This window comes from Lynx canadensis, chromosome C1, assembly GCF_007474595.2.
Source record: "Lynx canadensis isolate LIC74 chromosome C1, mLynCan4.pri.v2, whole genome shotgun sequence".
Classification (NCBI taxonomy): domain Eukaryota; kingdom Metazoa; phylum Chordata; class Mammalia; order Carnivora; family Felidae; genus Lynx; species Lynx canadensis.
Genome location: NC_044310.1, coordinates 217,981,376 through 218,002,126, shown reverse-complemented (window position 1 = coordinate 218,002,126; position 20,751 = coordinate 217,981,376). Strand labels below are relative to the sequence as shown.

The window sequence follows — 20,751 nt, the reverse complement described above, 5'->3', positions numbered from 1 at the left end:
CGGTCTCGGGGTTCGTGGGTTCAAGCTGTGCTGACAGCTCAGAGCCCGGAGCCTGCTTCGGATTCTGTGTCTCCCTCTCTCTCTCTGCCCCTCCCCTGTTCACGCTCCGTCTCTGTCTCTTGAAAATAAATAAACATTAAAAAAAAAAAAAAAAGGCAGTTGCATCCAGCGTAGGAAATATGGTTTCTCACGGGGCGCCACCTGGTGCTATCTTGGCGCACCTGTTCTATTCTTTAGGCTCAGACAGAAACATCCTTGCTCCACCCACCTGCCCATCCTTGTTCAATCCCACACAGAAACTTCTTTGCACTCTTGTGCTCAAGGGTTTGGGGGCAGCCAAGGGGAACACCAGGCTTTTTTTGCGAGGATGGTTTTTCTCTTCCAGCACAAATAGGATAAAAATAGGACACGTAAAGCATTCACTTCTACACAAGGGTTGACATTTACTTTGTAGGTCCATTACATGCATGTCTGTCCCGTTTTCTAAGACGTCATCTCCAGGACGCAGATTGTCTAACTTGCCATTCTTCTGTCTCTCTTCCAGCTGCCCTTTGAGTTTCTTAATCTGAAAACACCCACCGATAAAATAGGTGAATTTCTCTATTCTCAAGGAGACTGAAAAGCTGAGCTTAGAGCCTATCAGGAAGGAAGCAGAGTGTAAAGAAACAATACCCCATAAATACAATCAGATGTTGCTCTGGAGTTATTCCGTGGGTCTGCAAGGTGCCAAAGAATAGGGGTTACGTGACGAGGTACCAGAAAAATGTAGTAAGAGGTTATAATCTACCAGCCACCTGTAGTAGGGAGTCTCTCCTCTCTAATAACCAAACCAAATAAATGAAAAACTTTGGCCGGTTAGTGCTTTTCTCAGAAAGTGATGGCATAATGGGTGAAAATGGAATTAGATTTACAGTATCAGACATACATTATTTTGTAACTTGGGGTGAAAGGTTATTTCTAAGTTTGAAATTCCTCTTGAGTTCAGGAGGAGATGGTACATAAAACACTTGAAGTGTTTCTCTAAGGGTTAGGAAGTCGGTGTGCCGGGTCGCCTTTTCTTTATTCACTAAGAAGCCAGGAAGGACCTTCTGGATCCCCCCAGGCACAGAAATACTGTCATCGTGTCGCCAGCAGAACCGTGTGGTCGCGCACAGAGCCCGGTCAAGGTGCAGGGGTGCCACCTTCAAGGAGCTGGCCCCTGCAGAGCTCTCCTCTCCCCGGGGAGAGCCAGGTAGAGCCGGAAATGCAGTCAGCAGCCGGGACTGCAGAAAGTTACGGTGTCTAGGGGAGTCTCCCAGCCCTTGTGCTGTTAACCTCCATCCCCCGGGGACCTGGGGGACCCCGCCTCCCCGAGCGACCAGCACCACCAAGTCAGACCCCCCGCCCCATACTGACCGTTGGCGCTCTCTGCTCTGAGAAAATAAGTACGGAATCGCGATGGATACACGTTCTTAAAAGATCAAAGGAACCTCAATGCTGCCACCACATTGAGCGCTTTCCCCGATTTTGAGGGAACTCTTCAAGAGAATTGTCACAAGCAAGGCAAAAATACCTTTGATTGCGCTCATGAAGGAAAACGGAACTGAGTTTCCTTAGAAAGGGACTGTGGCAGGGTTTAAGAACGATGCTGTATGTCCCATACAAATGGGACAGCTGGTTAGTGTTTCCGGGGGTGGAAGAGAGCCACGAAGGTAAACCCCAATGAAAACAACTTCGATCGGCTGGAACGAGAGAACATCTGCCGGAAAGGGGTGGTGATCGCCCAGAGATCCCAAAACCGACTTCTCTGAGCCGGCGGAAGTGAGAGAAGTGGTGTCTGGGGTGACTCAGTAGAGCTCTTGCCTCGTTGCCTCAATGGCTAATCTAGGCTCTTCACATAAATATTTAAGTAGCAATTTGCATGGAGCATCCCAAATTCAGTTCTGTGGCCTTGAGTCTTTGGGGACATCCTCTCTACACCTCGCATGACCTAGGATGCCCTACTTGGATAAAAATAGCAAGAACACAGGTTGGCTTGGTCATCTGCAGACATGACACGCTAGGGTTTCCCCAACGAAGGGAGACGTTCGGGTGCCCCCCCCCCCGCCCCCGCAGAGCTCATAAAGTAATAAAAAGATTGTTACCTGTTCCAATAAGCATTCCCGTTCATCAACAAGCTTTTTCAACCTAATATCTAAAGAAACCAAAAAGACACAGGTTGAGGTGGATCCGCGGAGCGCACCTTTCAGCAGATCGCTACACCGAAGAATGAGCACTGAGGTTAGTGAAACGAATGATGAAGGTATTATGCACGTACCACAGCGAATGAGGCCACAGACAGGACTGGGGAGGACGTCAGCCGAGGGAGGTTGAGTTGGGTCAACCTCCTACAACATGCTTATGTCATCATGGGTAGCGTCCGGCTGCATGCAAACAGGCTAATCTTCTACTTGGGGTTAACATGCAAGAGCAACCACACTGCAACACAAGATCTCACAGGCTTCATGGTTCAACATCATTAGCAAGGTACAAACGCACTGGGCATCGTGGTTCATGTCAGTGGCATTTTCATTGTCCTTGACTTTCCGAGCTTATATCCCAGGAGAATTTCTTGCTCTCTTTTCTCTCACGGGCCCACCAGTGTCAGAGCTCTGACTACACGTCCACGAACCTTAAGTCTGCTAACCCGCTCGTCAAGAGCGGATACGGTCTCGAGACAGACGCGGTAACGCTCCAGGTCCCCGTCACCCTCCCCCACCCCAGACAGAAGCATCTCAGGACCCATCCCCAACCATTTCTTTGAAGGGGCGTTGAGGAATACGATCTGGAATACAGAGGAGGAGACCAAGGGCTGGGTTTGGGCAAAACCCTACACCACTTTAAAGGACAAATCAGGATGGTGCGATGGTGACAGTGATGCTAATGGGTCCTGCACGGTCACTGTGTCCCCGCTCGGCTCGAGCAGGTGTGCCTTCACCCGCAAAGCCCCACGGGTGCGCCTCAATACTCCATCCCTCTTCTACAGGCGAGCACCCGCGGCCCAGAACAGCTAACAACTGTCCTCAGGGCCACACCCCTCACCGCGGCCTCCTCTGTTGTTCCAGATCTAAACCGGGACCTCGGTGTCGGAGCCCGACTCCCAGCCCCAGACTCTTACTCCCGAGGGGACACTGCTCTCACACTGCGCAGCTCTGACTCACCACGTGAAAAGGAAATAATCTGTATAAAATGCAATTTGCGGGGCGCCTGGGTGGCGCAGTCGGTTAAGCTTCCGACTTCAGCCAGGTCACGATCTCGCGGTCGGTGAGTTCGAGCCCCGCGTCAGGCTCTGGGCTGATGGCTCGGAGCCTGGAGCCTGTTTCCGATTCTGTGTCTCCCTCTCTCTCTGCCCCTCCCCCGTTCATGCTCTGTCTCTCTCTGTCCCAAAAATAAATAAACGTTGAAAAAAAAAATTAAAAAAAAAAATGCAATTTGCATCTAAAAAAAAAATCACCTATCTCACATGGTTCCCCAAGTTACACGCTTTCTCTAAGTTGTTTTTCCAAACACCCCAAGTTGTTATTTTCAATTACAAAAGAACTGAAACCAGAAATGTCAACCATAAATTTATGATCTTCTGGATTCCATTTTAACGTGCATAACCAAATTGCTTCTGATATCTTATGCTTTCTCTTCCGCAAGCCCACCCAACGCTGAAATGAAATATAAACTCAGCTGTTTGTTCAATATTACTTTTCATCTTATGGTCTATATACAAAAACCGTAGGCATCGTAAGAGGCACTGAATATACTTGAAAATGATCTTAAAGCTCACCTACGTATTGTGCGCTTTTATTACGATATTTCTTTCTATTAGAAGACTCCAAATATCCTGGGTAGCAAGTACAAAACCAAGGTTAAGATGTAACAATAGCACCAGCCAACAAAAGATAAGGGTAACGTGACCTTCACTCTTATGGCGAGAATATGGAAACAGAGAAGTAAACTTTCAAGGAAGAAAAGTTTGGAAGCAGAATTGGAGAGGAAGTTTAAAAACTAAATTGTTCGAAGAGAACGGAAGAGAGAAAGGAGCAAATTAATTTGGTATGAAGAAGACGAAACAGCTTTTTGCAGTTCTACAGTTTTTTTTGCAGGTTTAAAAACCAAGCCTGGTTTGTTGACTGCACGGTGGGGCATCGTCGGTATGCTTACCGGAATCCTTAACCAGAGTACCGCACACCCACCTTTACCCTGTATTTACCAAGTGTCACCGCTCATCGTTGGCCCATAATACTCAGTTACAAATAGACATAAACCATTCATTTCAAGACCACAATTGCAGCTTTTAGAAACCAGGCATCAAAGAAAACGAAGTCACGGTGTTTCAACTTCAGACTTTTCTCTTAAACGGAGAAGTCAAAATGAGTTGGCTATTAAAAGGTCTCCATTTTTTTAAAAAGCCGGGTTTTTCTGTATTAAACTCCAATAAGCTTTCCGGTACACAAGTTAAGAGACCCGTGAAATGAGAAACACTCAGAGTGACAAGGTCTCGGGACAGGGGGCGGCCAGTTGCAGACCACTCCGGAAGTCTCTGAACCCCTGTTCTCCTTGATCATTCTTCTGGCCTGCCCATCATCACCCCATCTGTCCAGGTACAGCCTTGTCAACCACCGGCAGCCACCACTGTCCCCGAGCCCTCCTCCTCTGTGCTGCTTTGCCTGGATCTGGCCCACGACTCAAGAGAGCGGGTTCCGATTCCATTTTCAGAGAGCAACCGAAGACGGGTGGCAGGGGGGATAATGATACACGACCGGGAGCATAATTTCCCCTGTGGGGATTAATTTCAGCCGTTGTGGGCCTCAGGCCTCCTCTCCCCACAGCAGAGGACAAGCCACCTCCCCTCTGCATTTGCAAAGAGAGTGAGCAGGAGGCTGAGGTCTCTCAAGAATCCACTCCTGCCTCGCACTGACTTAGTTGGGACTATAACCCACGTGGACAGTTTTCATCGTCCCCGGGGCCAGCCTCCCCCTGGCCCCTCCAAGAGAGCCTCTCCTTCCGGCAAAAGGAAGAACAGGGACAGGTCTTTCCCCATTTACAGGCCCGAGACGTCTGTACAGATGGGAACTGTATACATCAGCCACCACCGAGGTCATTCACATCTTGAAAAAAATGTAAGCCTTGCTGTAAAAGGCACAGTGGATAGAATGAAAAGGAAAGAGTGAGTGAAAGCCTTGCTCCTAAAAGACACAGCTTTCACTATATACAATCATCACACTGAATAAGCATATAGTCTAACATAACACAGGCACAAACACCCCTTCCTCTCCTTCCGGAGCCTGGACATTTGGAATGAATCTCACTGAGGTGTTCCTTGTTTCGATGGCGTGCTGTACAAGGTGGTCTCCTAGGAGAGGAGTCTATCTGTGTGAACTCCCGGAACCAACACTCCAGGGTCCTCGTGACCGTGGAAACGTAAATGTTCGGGTTTTCTGTTCACCAAAACTCAGGGCAATACATCTCATTCCTAAAAACCCTTGAAAAAAAATTTATTGATTCTCAGCCTCTATCGTAATAGCCCATAATTCAAAATTCTGTTACCTTTCCCTGTTTTCTGTGTATACTCATAATTACACTTAATTATGCTTTTGAAGGAAGAGTTCCATTTTACATACAGTAGTATGTTCTGGTTTGGGGCTGGTAAATATTCTCGTTTTTTGATTTAAGGTATCAGTGATCAGCGCTTTCCTCTGTTCTGGATCATACTGAAATCTCAGGGGCCTGGGTTGCTCTGGGGATGGGGCTGACAGGTAGACTTTCCATTCTTTTCTGAGTCAATCTTTTGACTCGGGATCTTTCCAAATTGCCTCATATGCCTCTGTGCATTCCTGACCTGAATATACCTACGGTAACGATTTCTTGGTAATTTTAAGGGCCTTCCTGTGGACATCAATTGCTGTGCCACAATGTCATTTCCCCCTTGGAGCAGGGTCACTGATGTTCACACTGAAGGCTCTTAGATTATCAAGAAATGGGTTGGCTGTTCAGAATCCCTTTCTTCTTTCTTTGCTCACTTGCTGATTCTCAGCTGTCCCCGTCCACTAGGAGCTGGTTCGTATCTGCCTGTCTACCGGCACAGTGCTTCCGGATATGAAGTGATCAAAAAGTCCATTACTTAAATGAGTGAGTGGATGATCGAGACCCCTGGACAGCTGGTCTGAGGGGTATGAAGCATGGCACAGTGCCCTTACATATGCTGTTGAGTAACAGAGGCAAGAAAGCCCTTAAAATGGTTGGATGATCTCACCATTTAGTGAGTTTGGTTGTCGAATCACCTCCCCAGGGGCCTTTGGAAGTAGGAATGAGAGAACTGCTCGCAAACGTGCATTCCAGGGTGGATGCGGCTTTGCTGAAGTTACAGGCAGCCGCCGACCCCCTTTCAAGTTCTTTGCAGCCCTTGGACTTGAGTCTCTGGCAAGCCTTGTATTTGTCCACGTAGCTGGCACAGGTGGAGAGGGCGCATCAGTCCCCGACTTCAGGATACTTACACAGGAAGAGTCAATGTTTATTTCCACCATATTCTTCAAAACATTCTAAGTGTTGGATTGGGTCAACACAGTAACAGAATGGAGAGCTTTCTTAACAGAATGGGGTTCCTCACCAGACTCACAGATCACAGGGGAGTCTATGAGGGAAGATCTTCTCAATTCTCCCCAGGAAGGTCCAACACTGGCCCTGGCCTAGGGGCCCGGAGAGAAGTTGATTCGTCACTGACAAAGAGCATCAAGCATGAGTCCTTCACACAAGGCCGACTGGGAATCAGCAGTCCAGAAGTAGGTACTACTTTTAAGACCACATTTAGGCAGTCAGAATTCAAGTAGGCCAAAGACTGGAGTCACAGGCTTGTCAAATTATAAAATGTTGGTTTTTTTTATTTCAGTTACATAATAACACACTTGCCTCAAATTTTATTGAGGTTCTGGTCTTTTTTTTGCACTCAATTATATCTTGTAACAGTGACATGAATTCATATAATTTCATAAAGTGTCAACAGCATTCATCATGTACAGTCCTTTGTAATTTTAACATTTCACAATATTTTTTATTTAACTTTACAATTACTTTTTAAAAGGCTTCCTTGTATAGAAAAGATAGATCTCCTTCAGGAAGATCAAATCAAGAATTTTCCAATAAGAATATACTGAGAAACAGCAAAGGAAAATATTTATACCAAAACACCAAAAGTGATTCTCTATTTAAAATATCCTGTTACAGTCCAATGAGCAGTTTGCACAAAAACGGTCACCTTTTGGATTGAGTAACACTTAGACAAATAGAAAGAGAAGTAATTTTAAGGTTAAGAAAACCTAAAAAATTTTAGAAATGGTCCCCCCGCCCAAATACCGCATTAGGAAATACAATTTCAATGTACATCTCTTCCAGAAACAAATTAAAAAAAAAAATCTTTGTATAAAATGGCTTTGGTACATGATCAGCACAGAGTGAGGTCAAAATCTACAAAACAAATTCAGGTATCATTAACAATGAGATCAAAAGGTTATTGGTTTGAGATAAAATATTTAAATGCGGTAAAGGGAAGGGAGATCTCCCAGTGCTTTCTTATCCCTAACATGATGCATTACTGTCCTAAGGTGCAAATCTTATCACTCAGTGACCTATACGCTATTTGGCCGTTTATTTCCTTTTAAAATAAAATACCTCATAGGTCATAACGTACACATCAAAATCAAGTATGAAAGCACACGTTTGAATGCGACAAATCAATTTAAATATCACCGTACTTACAATATGGAAGTCTCAGAATGCCATTTGGTCAACTGTATGCCGACAGATTTGGTCACGAGTATCAGCCTAAGGCAAGTGCTAGATAGCTTTAGGTGGAATTTAAGCAGAAATACGAAGTGTTATGAGAGACACAACTGGAGTGCTCTCCGTTGGAACGCATACTGATTACAAGCGTGTCTTTCTTTCTAATCGGGGTGACAGGCTTTGCGAGGAAGTATCCATCCCCAAGTAACAGTCTATAACTCAACGTGGTAGACAGCTCGGTGGCTGACTGTCACATGGTGCGTCTGAATCAACGGGGGACGTTTTAGGAGCCTCGCCAGTGTTAAGAGCAGATGAGCCTCTGACAGCTGGACCTACTGTGCAGTCCTTGGCCCCTCCACAGCCAGCCTCAACTCCACTTACGACAGGGTGCAGTCCTCCTTGCTTTTGCCCTTCTCGCTTCCGCCTCTCGGCTGGTCTTTGCTTTCTGAATCGGAGGCTCCCGGCTCTCCTGCGGGTGCTAGGTCATCCTCATCCTCTACAACCTTCCGGGCTACCTGACCGGCACATTCCGTCATCTCCTGCGGCTCTGTGCTTCCCGTGTGAGACGCATCGTCGATGTCCTCGAGGGGGCTTTCATTCTCCAGCAGGGTGCCGCCGGACGCTTCTGCACTCCCTGGTTCTGGAATGTTGTGGGTGGCGCCGTCTTGTTCAGCGCCATCGTTTAGAACGGCTTCATCTGGCTCCTTCGTCGCGCCTGATGACTGGGCTGTGTCATCTCCCGACCCCGATGTGTCGCCATCGGCTGCTTCTTTCCCCGCTTTAGTGTTTACGTCCTCATCTTCTTGGTTAAGTTTTTCATCCGACTCAATTTTCGGATTCTCTGGACCATCAACATTTTCACTGCTTCCTGCTATACTCTCCTTTTCTGGGCTTTCAGTGACCTCATCTTGTGCTTCTACAACTGGTTTTTCGTCAGTAGATTTTACCTGCTCTTCTTCCTTAACTTCACTTAAGTCTGGGTTCTGAAATGTTAACTCTTTCTTAACATCTTTCAGGGTCTCCATAGGCGCCAGTGGTTTTTTCTTCTTGTTTTTCTTCTTCTTGTTCTTCGTCTTCTTCTGGGATGAATCCAATGCCTCTCCCTGTTGGTCATTCTTTTCTTCCTCGGGTTCTTTCGTATCTGGGGGCTCGCTTTCTGTGTCTGCCACACCTATATCCGTTGCTCCCTGAGGACTGCTCTCGGCTGCTGGACAACAAGGCACGTTCCGCACTTCCGTCTGGATCGGTTTCTCATCCCTCGGCCCCCTTTCCTGGTCCTCCTTTTCATCACTCTCCTCACCTACCGCTGTGCTCTGAACTGGGAGCTCCCTGGGCTCAGCAACTTCCTGCGTGGCGGGCTCTTTCTCTAGGTCATGCCCTGAGCTCGGGTCCAACTCGGTGGGGACATCTACCGCATACTTTTCATCATCACTCACGGTGTCACTGTTATACCTCGGAGGTCTGGAGGCTACTGTGCCCACCTGCTCCCCAAGCCCCCTTGGCCCTGCCTCCACCACACCCTCTGTGGGGCTCCCACCTCGCTCCCCCATGTCTACACTGCCCAGCTCTCCAATTTCAGGTGTTTGTGGAGATGCAGATTCTTGACATGGCTCTGTGCTACCCTCTCCCAAGATTTTCAAATCTTCCTGTGTTTCTGCAGATTCTTTACTTTGGTTGTTGATATCCAAGGCATTGGAACTGTCCTGCTCAGTCACAAGACCTGGGATTTCACCATCTAATTCACCCAAGCAGTCGGACCGCTCAAGAGAAGCCCCAGTCCTGTCGTCTGGTGTGGACTCAACCTGCTCCGTGTTTTCAAGAAAGGAAGCATTCTCTAGACTCTGGTTTGGAACGGGTTCCTCATCTGCTAAGACTCCCAGTGAGGGGGCCCTGTCTTCAGAGGCTTTCTGGTCCTCGGCATTTCCACCAGCATGGAACACCTCTGTGTCCGCACGCTCCCGTGCTGGGTCCTCTGTGTGCTGTTCTTGCTCAGTATTCTGCAACATTCCTTTCTCCCCCACATTCTCCACAATTTCGCTTCTCACCTCCACTTCACTGGCTCTTCCTAAAAGACCATTGAGAAAATTGAAGGGACCCCGTGAGGTGGCGACCGCTTAACACACATTACAGCGTAAACACGTGTTCTCTCTCCCACCCGACCCCGTTCCTAAGGAGAGAGAATCGCCCGAGAATCACACGAAACAGAAGCCTTTGCCAGTTCCGTGCGGCCAAGCAGCCATTGCGTCAGCCAACATCTGATCAGCGAGGGCCACTGCCGCCATCTTCAAGGCAAGAGTGGCGGCTGGTGCCATCTCGTGTGAGCTGGTTTTCAAAGGGTGCCGTTAAGGTTTAACAGATAGAGCTCTGGATCGGGCAGCCAAACAATCCCAAATGAGGGGCTTAAGAACGACCTCTGGTCCCCGTTCCCTCTTCTCATTTCCAAACACGCGTCTGGGCTACTCCTACTTCCTCAGCTGTCCACCTGCACTGCACATCACGTGGCTCTAAAACCCTCTTCAAGTCATCTGAAACCTGCAATTCACCTGAAGAAATTCAGCCTTTGGTCAGTCCTAAGGGAGATCCTTCTGAAATAGCTCACATGAGGTAAAAGGAAATCAACCCCCACCATCTAATTACTGTGTTTCTGAGAAAGCAGCCTGTGTCTGACACACCCCTGCTTTGTTCCCTAACGGACTGGGGGGTGTTTCAGCAGAGGCCAACACTCGAGGGCAAGATGACCACTTAATTAACGATCAGTTATTCACCAACTGAAGAATTACGAACTAAAAAAACCACGTTACTACTCTGGAATGAACGCTTACAGTTTAGATTCTCCAAACAAACACACCCCCGGCGTATTAGATGCCATGTTGCTATGAAGTGAAAGCCTGATAATTTTCTACCACGGTGGTCTCCACAGTGCGCCCACTCACCCCAGACAAAATGGGAACATTAGTAGGACTTCTGGTAGTTTTGCTTCACCCTTTAAAGATGTCTATCAGGGCACGGGTTTTATAACACACACTTCGCATTGATAAAATAGTATGTGTACATGTATATACGCATATTTGCAGATACGTATGTAGATATGCAGATTAAAAATACACATATTGGGAAGTTCCCGTAATTCTTCACTGATGGGGATTTTTCGGTCAAAAAACATTTGGAGCTCACTGATAAAAGCGATATGTCTGGTTCTTTAAGGGTTGGTGTCCTAAATGGTGAACGAAGATTTATAAAATGTATATTTGAATGAGAGCAGCATGATCAAATTCCCAGCTGCTCACAGAGCTAATATAAAGGTATGATGGAAATCAACCCGTTTTTCTCCTTTCAGCAACTTATACACAAGGCGTTGTATGAGTGTAGCATACACGCATTATGTTGTAAAGGTAACGGAGATACTCTCCCTAGGAAGCGAGTCTTGAGAAGCGCAGGCCTACAGGTGTCTACATTTCCATGAGTAAGGCAGTAGGATGAAAGCTTCCACGTGGAACTCAAAGTCACGGGCCCTGGCTGTACTGCAGCCTCACTGTAAAAAGCAGGGGCACAGCTGGTCCTAAGTGACAAGGAGGCCATATCTGCTGGCCGGATTCCGAAGGCTGCACACCAGATTCCAAACGCTTATCCAAAAGCCAAATATTACGACAAATCTCAACGGGTGAATCTTTGCAGGTGTTTGCAAACTGCAGCAAATGTTCTTACTGTCTGTTGGGTTTCCCAATTTACATTCTTTCAGAAAACAAAATGTGACCTACAGAGGGACAGCACCTCTGACAAAGGGGAAGGCATAGTCAGACTCCTGTTAGTAAAGGTCCAACTCCCACTCTGACCCTCCAGCCTGGGGCTGCCTGTCTGTTTTGTCCCTCCCACCCCCTCTACCAGCCTGGGGCTGCCTGTCTGCCTCGTTCCCCCCTCCTTTGCCCCTCACCTAGGGCACCTGAGAATGGCAACCAGACTGTATGTCACAAGCCCCAAGCCGCCGTCCGCGGGCACCTCATGGCCTCAAAACACCGAATGGATGGTGGGTAGAATGTGCAGTTCTTGTAAACAGCGTTAACTAACTCACTCACTCACTCACTTGCTCTACAGCCTTGGCTGTTCTGACCTTTCAAGAAATCTGCAACGCAGTAAGTTAAAAGCCGTACTTGGCACATATCTGAGGAGAGGCAAACAGTACTGCCCAAACGGTCCCTTAAGTTCAAGACGATCTTCCTTGTGTTTCACAGTTTCGCTTGGTGGCTTTGAGAAGCAAGAGAAATGTATTCTTCAGCCATCGGTGGTGAGCACAGAGATGCGTGCCAGAAAACACACGTGGGTGATCGCACCGCTCGGCAAGGAAACTCCCATGAAGTGACAGAACGCATGGCATGCTGGGTGATGGTTAATTGATCAGTGATGATTACGCCAATTCTAATAATGCATGGAAGGTGCACCAATGCTGACCGGAAGATACAAGAACGCAAAGGAGAATCGGCACTTACCTAGCGTCCCGTCCCCCATCGTCTTGAGAGCATTTAACTCTTCTTTTGTTATCTTGGTAGGACCTCGGTGTCCAACGTTATTTAGGGTGTCGGAAGTCTCTCCATTGGTAGTGATCTCTGAATTGAGGACTATTCCGTGTTTCTGGGGACAAAAACAGACTCGTAATACTCGCTGACTGATATTAGGTTCAAACTCTGTTTTGTTAATGATAATTAAAAAGAAACTGTTTTTTCCACGAAGTCCAGAAACTTCCACAGAGTCAGAGAAGCAGCAGACACCACGCTCAGAAGCGTTCTATCAACACACACAAATCTGGGACATCTTCCTCCAAGGGCCACCTCTTTCTTACATGCACCAATCAATCCCATGCCTTAATGTGCTGGTGACCAGACACTTTTAATAAGCATCCCTTGTAACTGCACGTAGTGGCCCGCAGGCTGCCACGAAGGAGGGCATCAAGCAAATCACCGTCAAGTGACCTCACTTTTAAAACCCTGGGTGCATTCTTTAAAAAGAGAGACAGAGATAAAGAAAGAGGTTATGTGCGTCTTCTGAAAGGAATAAGTACAATTCGTGCTGAAGAAGGAATTAAGAAATGGCTGGAACATCGGCTATACTCAAAGGAAATATCGTCCACGTTCACCACACAGCCAAACACTCTAAAACCAGTTAACGCTCGGCAGCTCCAGGCTGCGCACTTCACCAGGGATCTCAGACTCACTCACCACTCCTGCTGCCCACGGCTGTCTCCCTGAGCTTAGAGGCAGCCCCGTGCCGGACTCACAGCCCTGGGAGGAGCAGTGATAGGAACCTGTTCCCCCTGGTTGACCGCTGTGGCCCTGACCCCTGAATATAAGCAGCTTACACTGACGTGTTTCCACCGCCGATGTAGGAACTGGCCATGGCCATACCCTCTCCCAACACTGTCTCCTACAATGCTAACAGCCCACCCGGAGCCCGTTTTTCTTAACTCAGTGTCCAGCCAGCAGCTGAAGACCCCTTCACTTGGCCCAAACAGGACGTGGGACTTTCCTCAAACCACTGGGTCTCAAAGTCTAGTTAGTGTGGGCCTCACCTGCACCACTGTTCAGCTGGAGAAGTCCTTAAACTTGAGTCTTCAATGAAAAGAAACACATATGTTCTCTAACTTTGAGTAATGTCCTGGAGAATTTATTAATGAATGTGAGACAAAAATCCAAAAAATTCCTGGAAATCAGAGCTGCTTTTGGGATCAGATATGCTTGTAAACAGACCCGAGGGAACCTGTGCTTATTGGATGTGTCTCTTCTGTGTCAGTGAACCTAAGATTTGTAATTTCCAGGACTAAAATCTGGGGCGCCTGGGTGGCTCAGTCAGTGAAGCGCCAGACTCTGGCTCAGCTCGTGATCTCCGGGTTCACGGGTTCGAGCCCCGCGTCGGGGCTCTGTGCTGACAGCTCGGAGCCTGGAGGCTGCTTCGGGTTCTGTGTCTCCCTCCCTCTCTGCCCCTCCCTCACTAGCACTCTGCCCCTCTCTCTCTGTCTCTCTCTCTGTCTCTGTCTCTCGCAAAAATAAACATTAAAAAAAAAAAAAAAAACCAAGAACAAACAAACAAACACAACTAAAACCAATGACACAAAATTAACTAACACCAGTTCGCACACGCAGTCATTGTTGAGAACCCCGGAATCCGCTGTCATGCGGGTTTTTTCGTTTTTAACTCTACTTTGGCTTCATACCTTCAATTCCTCTTTCAGCATGACTACTTCTTCTCTAAGATCATCTCGGTCACTCCTTATGGAATCAAAGAACTCTTTCTGCCTCTCTAAAGCCTGAGTGTGAGCAGAGCAGAGAGAGAGAGAGAGAGAGAGAGAGAGAGAGAAGATTCGCACGGGTGAGCAGGTGACTGAAGCGGGAATAAGGAGGCTTCTGCTGCATAAAACACCAACAGGGTTAAGGCGTTGTGTAGGATACGCTTAAAGATACAGACAAAACGCCAAGAATAAGCTCCTCGGGGATTTACGCCAGCCGAGAAATGGCGCCTCACGCTCCCTTTAAAGGCATTAACATTTGGAGGCTCCTGTATCCTATTTCTGTCCTTCGCCGCTCGGCGTTTGTTGTCCCCGATGCACACCACGTGGTCCTGGGGCAGACGCACGCGCTCCACGTCCTGAGCGAGCGTGGAAGGGGAGACGGAAGGGACAACAGGGACGGCCTCGCGAAGCACGCGCACGGACGGTGTGCTCCCACCTCGGAGACCCGCGCTGGCGCCGTGGAGGGCGCCGGGTTCTGGAAGACGGCTGTCATCAGGAAGCACGGCGGTTACCCTAAGCGGGTTCCTTCCTACTCATCGCGCCTAAAGGCAGGTGGGCTGCTTTTGTCATTAACGGAGGGGGGCGGCTGAGGCCTCCCGGGGCACATTTCAAGGTGGGGATAGGTGGGCACAGCGCCCTCCGCCTTGCGATTCCTCAAATGCCTTTCAGAAAAGCCCGGGAAACGCCAGACAGAGACTGACTCCAGGAGGCCGGAGCCTTCGCCCGTCCAACTGCCCCAGCGTGCCTTCCTCGCTCCTTACATCTCAGCGTGCTGCCGGCCTGCTCCGTGCAGGCAGAGAGCCCGGTGAGTGTCCACGACATGCCCACCCCCCGTCCCGGAAGTCAGCTTCAGGTTCAGAGTTAACGGCAGCTTGAGTAAGCCAGTGCGTTCTCGGTATTACTACCTGGTGTCACCTGGGGCCACATGCACGCTCATGCAAGTGTTTCTGCAAACCGAAGACCCAAAGCACTGTATCTGCTAGTGGACTGCCCGTGTGAACAGTTGCACAGATGTGGGAGTCCTACCCCTATCTTCTTGTCTTTCCACTCTATTGTCTCCTGAAGGTCAGAAATGTCCCTGATATAACTCGCCTGCTTCTGCTGTAGCTGTCGGATTTCCTGAAGGATAGGAACAGATAGAAAGAAAGCAGATAAAGGGTTAAGCGAGAAGACAAAGGGTGGGCTGGAGAGCTCTGACCCCCAGGGAGCCCCAGGGAGCAGGTATCAGCCCTGATTCGACCTGTCTCTCTGCACCCAGGAGCCTTTTCCTCCGCCTCGTCCCCAGCTGCCGCCTCGTCCCCAGCTGCCGGAGCGCAGACGGAAATCCTGCCTGGGGGAAATTCTCAGAGGCACTAAAGTTCTGATCAGGTTAAAAAATTAGAACCAAGCCTGTATCGGTTTCCTGTTGCGAATGTAACACGTTACCGCAAATTCAGCAGCTTAAAAACAACACGGGTTTATTCTCTTCGAGTTCTGGAACTCAGGGGTCCACAATGAGTCTTACGCCCTGGAGTTACGGTGAGGGCAGGTCTGGACTCTCTTCGGAGGCTCTAGGAGAGAAGCTGTACCCTCCCCTTCTTTTCAGCTTCCAGAGGCCGCCGTGTTCCTTGGCTCACGGCCCTTCCTCCCTAGGCACCAGCCTCTGCTCCCTCCCCGCTGCTGCCTTTGACTCTCCTGCCTCCCTGTGATAACACCGGGCCCCCAGATAATTTAGGGGCAATTCTCCATCACAAGGCCCTTAAGTTAATCACACCTGCAATGTCCCTTGGGATGGGTAAGGTGTCACATCCACAGATCCCAGGAATCAGGACGTGGACCTCGTAGGGGGCCATCATTCTGTCACACCTCCCAAAACAAACGCAAAGCCACCAAAGGTGAAAACCTTCGGGGTGCCTGGGTGGCTCTGTCGGTTAAGCGTCCCGCTCAGGTCATGTACGAACGATCTCACAGCTCGTGAGACTGAGCCCCGCAGCGTCGGGCTCTGTGCTGAGCCTGCCTGGGAGTCTCTGTCTCTGCCCCTTGCCTGCTCACGCATACACATGCGCTCTCCCTCTCTCAAAATAAGTGAACGTTAAACAAACAAACAAACAAACAAACAAAAAGGAATGAAAATCTTCACCAGCAAAAGGGACTGTTCTCCTTAGGCGAGGCATGATGAAGAATTAGCCTGAACTCTCGATTTTCGAGAAAACGGTTCACTTTCATAATGCACCCGCAACGCCCTCCTAAGCCACAAAGAGAAGAGAAGACCGGGAAGGGCTACCCACCTCCAGCATCTCTTCTCGTTGCTTCAGGGCCTCCTTAACTTCGGCAAACTGGAACTGCAGGACGCTGTGCGCGTGCTTCTCCCTCTCGAACTCCTACGAGGGAGGAAAACACCGACCAGGGAGGAAAAGACTGACCGTGCACGTGGCGGTGCGAACGCACTTTCTTCCTAGTCCGCGCTCCCACGACTTAACTGACCTTGGAACAGACTACCTGTTACCATACCCGCCGTCACAGCTTTCAAGGCCTTTTAGCGACGTGAGCCCACTTCTCTGCACTTTTCTGGTTTACCGTGAGCTCTCCCCGAGGACCCGGTGCATCTGACAGGTGCCCCCTGACACTTCGCGGGCCGGCAGGGCCCAGGAGTGGCCCCTTCCCCGAGGGGCTGCCGCAGCCCAGGCTGTCCGTGCGGGGGGGTGGCTGTGCCACGGACATCGGAGGGAACTCTCCCCGATTTTGAAATTCAACAAGGAACACTGGGGACCAAAAGGGGTGTAGACATGGTCTACTTTGGCAAGCGTATCTAACTAAGGGGATGGCCAACTCTGTACTCCGGGGCCCCCACCCCAGGGACAAAACAGGAAAAGGTGGGGAGCACAAAGATCGCCCAGTCCGACCCCGCCCTCACCCCAGGGACCCGGCAGCACGCTCCTCTGAGGTCCCCGAGAAGCTTAGACGCTGCACGGTCCCTGAGGACGGTTTGGTATCCAACTGACGGCCGACAGCTTAGGGGACAGCGGGGTCCATCTCCTAGGTCGGTGAGGGGTTATTCTGGAAGGTACATGACCTTCACTTCTCACCCTGGCATCACTGCTCGCCCACCTTCTGAAGTCCGAGGGTCCCCGTACCCTCCTAGCTGTGACAAGGGCCTGCCTTTTGGGGGCTCTGCTCGGTCCCTGCTCCCCAGCTTGGGCCCTGCTCCCCAGCTTGGGACAACATTCCAGATTCATCCAAATTCTCTGGAATTAGATTTGGGGGTTCTTGGTCTACTTCCTGATGCCTAAGTGAGGACATCCTAGGGGTACTTAGAAGGCATTAATGTGTCCTCCCCCACACATGGGGCCCAGAACGTTCTCTCTGCTCCTATATTCCAACAGGGCAGCGAGTCTCATGGAAAGTTTCTCCTTTGTTTCAGAGTCTTGCTCCCAGAAACTTCATAAATAAAATTCTTCTTTAGCTTCTAAATCAACTCTATAGCAGTCAAAGAAGGAGACCTTTGAGGTGTTAATGGCAGCTTGGTTTTGACCCTTGGGATTTAGGGTACAGAGTCAGTTAAAAAAAAAAAGATAGGGACACACACAACATAAATTTTGCTTATCTCAGCAACTCTGAAAAATCAGACAACATCCCAGGGGTTGACAGACCAAATAATTCCTAAAAATCTGAAAAACAAGTATTCCTTACTTTATGTTCCACAAAGAACATCTAATTAGTCTTTTGTCATTAATTTCAACACAGGCTCAGACTTTTTGCTGGTATCATAAATTAACCTAATTTAGCTTAATGAAAGTATTTAATCCTTAAATAGAATAACTGTGACTTTCTCCAATCAGGTGAAAATAAATATCGTTTTCTTAAAAGATTTGATACCTACAATTTCTTGTCGGTGATAAGAGGTAACAAAATAAAAATCCAGAAATGCAGTTTAATAGAAAAACAATTTTTAAAGATTTTATTATTAAGTAATCTCTATACCCAACGTGGGGCTCAAACTCAGGACCCCAAGATCAAGAGTCAAACACTCTACCGACTGAGCCAGCCAGGCGCCCCCACAGGAACATCTTAAAGCCTCCATTTATGACCATTCAAACATGCTGGTTTTTACAGGCATGTTTTTTCCATGGTTATGACTTTACCTTACATGCAAACACACAAATAATCTCCCAGTAGAATTGTCTCTAGTTTACAGACTGAAGTTGTGCATGATACTAATATTAATATTATAATTATAATAATTAATTTTAATATTATTGCAAATCCCTCAGCAAAGAGCATGGCATTCTTATTCTCAGATGTCTGGGCTTCCTGGACAAGTGGAGGACCATCATTAAAAAAAAGACGATCAGGGGCGCCTGGGTGGCTCAGTCGGTTGAGCGTCCGACCTGGGCTCAGGTCATGATCTCGCAGCTGGTGAGTTCGAGCCCCGCGTCAGGCTCTGCGCTGACAGCTCAGAGCCTGGAGCCTGCTTCAGATTCTGTGTCCCCCTCTCTCTCCGCCTCACCCCTGCTTGTGCTCTGTCTCTCTCTGTCTTTCAAAAATGAATAAACATAAAAAAATTTTTTTTTCAATTAAAAAGAAAAACAAAAAAGAAAAAGATGATGACAGGGGCTGCTGGGTGGCTCAGTCGGTTAAGCGCCCAGCTCTTGAGTTTAGCTCCGGTCATGATCTCATGGATTTTTGAGTTCGAGCCCCGAGTCAGGCTCTGCATTCACAGTGTGGAGCCTGCTTGGGATTCTCTCTTGCCCTCTGTGTCTGCCCCTGCTCCACTGGTGCATGCATTCTCTCTCAAAATAAATAAATTTTAAAAAGTAAAAATAAACTAAAAAAACTCATACGTACAAACACACATACACATAAACACACACACACACTCCACATACGCGCCATTATCCCAAACGCACACATTCCACCATTCTCTCTCACACAGAAGCTCACTTTGTTCTTCTCTTCGTACTGCCGCCTGGACTCAGCCAGCTGTTCTTCGAGCTCCAGCAACATGTCCTTTAATGTGTCAACCTGGTACATGAAGTTCGTCTTTTCATTGTCAAGCTGAGCGTTGGAAACCATTGCCTTTTTGTATTTCTCCTCAACTTCCGCCAGCGAGTCCTGCGGAAACCATGTCATGTTTTTGAAATCATAGTAAGAAAACAAAAGGGAGATTAGTTGAGTGGTCTTTGAAAACAACAACAACAAAACAAACAAAATCCAGCCCTAATCTTAGGGCAAATGAACCAGGAGAAGAAATACAGGATCATTTCAAACGCACAGAAATTCCCCCCTTTTCACTTTGGTCAAATCGGTTATTAGCCACTCAGAACATCAGCTATTAACTCAGAGAGTTGGCTCTCAATTGTGTCTGGGAGGAAGATGGCTTCCACGGCCATCAGCACAAGGGAGATACACGATGAGGAGGCTCTGAGCGCGGGCAGGCCTCCTGCCTCCGATCTCATCACTCAGGGGCACCTGCTGCGGCGGCTTGGGGTCCTCAACAGGTTTCTGAAGGAATCACTCAAGAAATGTGCCCAGAACCCAGGAAAGAGCCAGTGCGTGATGGCGGAGAGAACAGAACACCCACCGCTAGCTGCCGGCTGCCCCTGCCTGGGCTTGTGAGGCGGGAAAGGATTCGGCAGAATTTTAGGTTTCAACCCACAGGCCAACTAAGCAAACAACACAGGCCTCACTGGGTCGGTGCTGGAAGGACAGAGCGCATTCCTTTGAAAGGACAGCGCTGGGGAAAGAGGCCTGCAAAATCAACGTGGCCCTGCTGTGTCTCACACCCGTGCCGGCCAGGCCACAGAGTAGACCAGTGCTTACATCCCAGAGCACAGATCAGGGCCAGGTGACCCCAGAACGGGGAGAGTAAATCCCCGGGGTGTGAACCACCAGAGCTAAAGGGAGCTGGGCTGTGCGGTCCGGTGCAACAGGTCCCGTCAGAGGCCTCGCGGAGACCAGTGCTGCCTGCAACGTGCGAACCAGGGCGATGACTTTAGGTGGGACCAGTGGCTCCACGGCTGGTTCCGTGACTCCTTTTTCACACGCGCTGAGAGCCCGTCATAATTTCCCCCTCTTTTCAAAGAGAGGTGACAAATATGCCAGTGATTACTGAGTCGCTTTAGAACCAACGTGTCCTCTGTTTGGTGCTCGTAGTCTGATACTAAACTCAGACTCCTTCTGGGGAGCTGAGAAAGAAGGGGGAGGTCTGCCATCTACTGCTAGGTTCACGGAGATCACAGCCCACACTATCCACCTCACCTTCAGGGAATGTGGCAAGCATACCTCCTGGTGGGCACAACGCAGTCGTTTCACATTCTAAAAGTGGGGTGTATTTACTCAAATCCAAGATGGTGCCCATTCAGACACTGCTTCAACTAGGGAAATTCTACAGCATGCAAATAATTTGGATGTTTCAAAAGCACAGCGGTACGGAACGCCTCATCGGCAGACATCAGATGTTTTGAGAAGCAAACGGAGGGAGCGCTCTTTGTATGTTAGGGCTGCGGAACGTGAAGGAAACCCGGACACCCTCCTGCAAGCGGACGGCCCGCTTCTGTGGGAAGAACTGGGCTTACGCCGGGGGGAAGGGAGTGAGTACAAAGCGTGCATCAGGAAGCGTGTTAGTTTTTCTACTGAGGGTTATGGCGTTCAGGTCTTGGCTCAAAAGCTGCATTTGGGAGAACGCTCAAAATGCACGTGGTGCGAGCCCA

General features: G+C 48.8%; 1 protein-coding gene across 31 annotated transcripts in view; it reads right to left on the bottom strand.

The window, feature by feature from the left end:
- Positions 1-20,751, bottom strand: part of LRRFIP1 (LRR binding FLII interacting protein 1) — an 84,260-nt gene that overhangs the window by 4,464 nt on the left and 59,045 nt on the right. For 16 of the 31 annotated variants that reach the window (XM_030324050.1, XM_030324051.1, XM_032594547.1 and 13 more), the window contains 6 exons: positions 18,983-19,153; positions 16,330-16,422; positions 15,089-15,181; positions 13,988-14,080; positions 12,270-12,411; positions 6,862-9,850 (listed from right to left, as the gene is read on the bottom strand). In XM_030324050.1, coding sequence (XP_030179910.1) covers positions 8,163-9,850; positions 12,270-12,411; positions 13,988-14,080; positions 15,089-15,181; positions 16,330-16,422; positions 18,983-19,153 — 2,280 coding nt within the window. In that variant the 3' untranslated portion in view covers positions 6,862-8,162. Of the gene's footprint in view, positions 1-447; positions 566-2,123; positions 2,174-6,861; positions 9,851-12,269; positions 12,412-13,987; positions 14,081-15,088; positions 15,182-16,329; positions 16,423-18,982; positions 19,154-20,751 lie in introns of those variants that run through there. The other 15 variants (XR_004344056.1, XM_030324066.1, XM_032594557.1 and 12 more) reach the window with 4 other exon arrangements.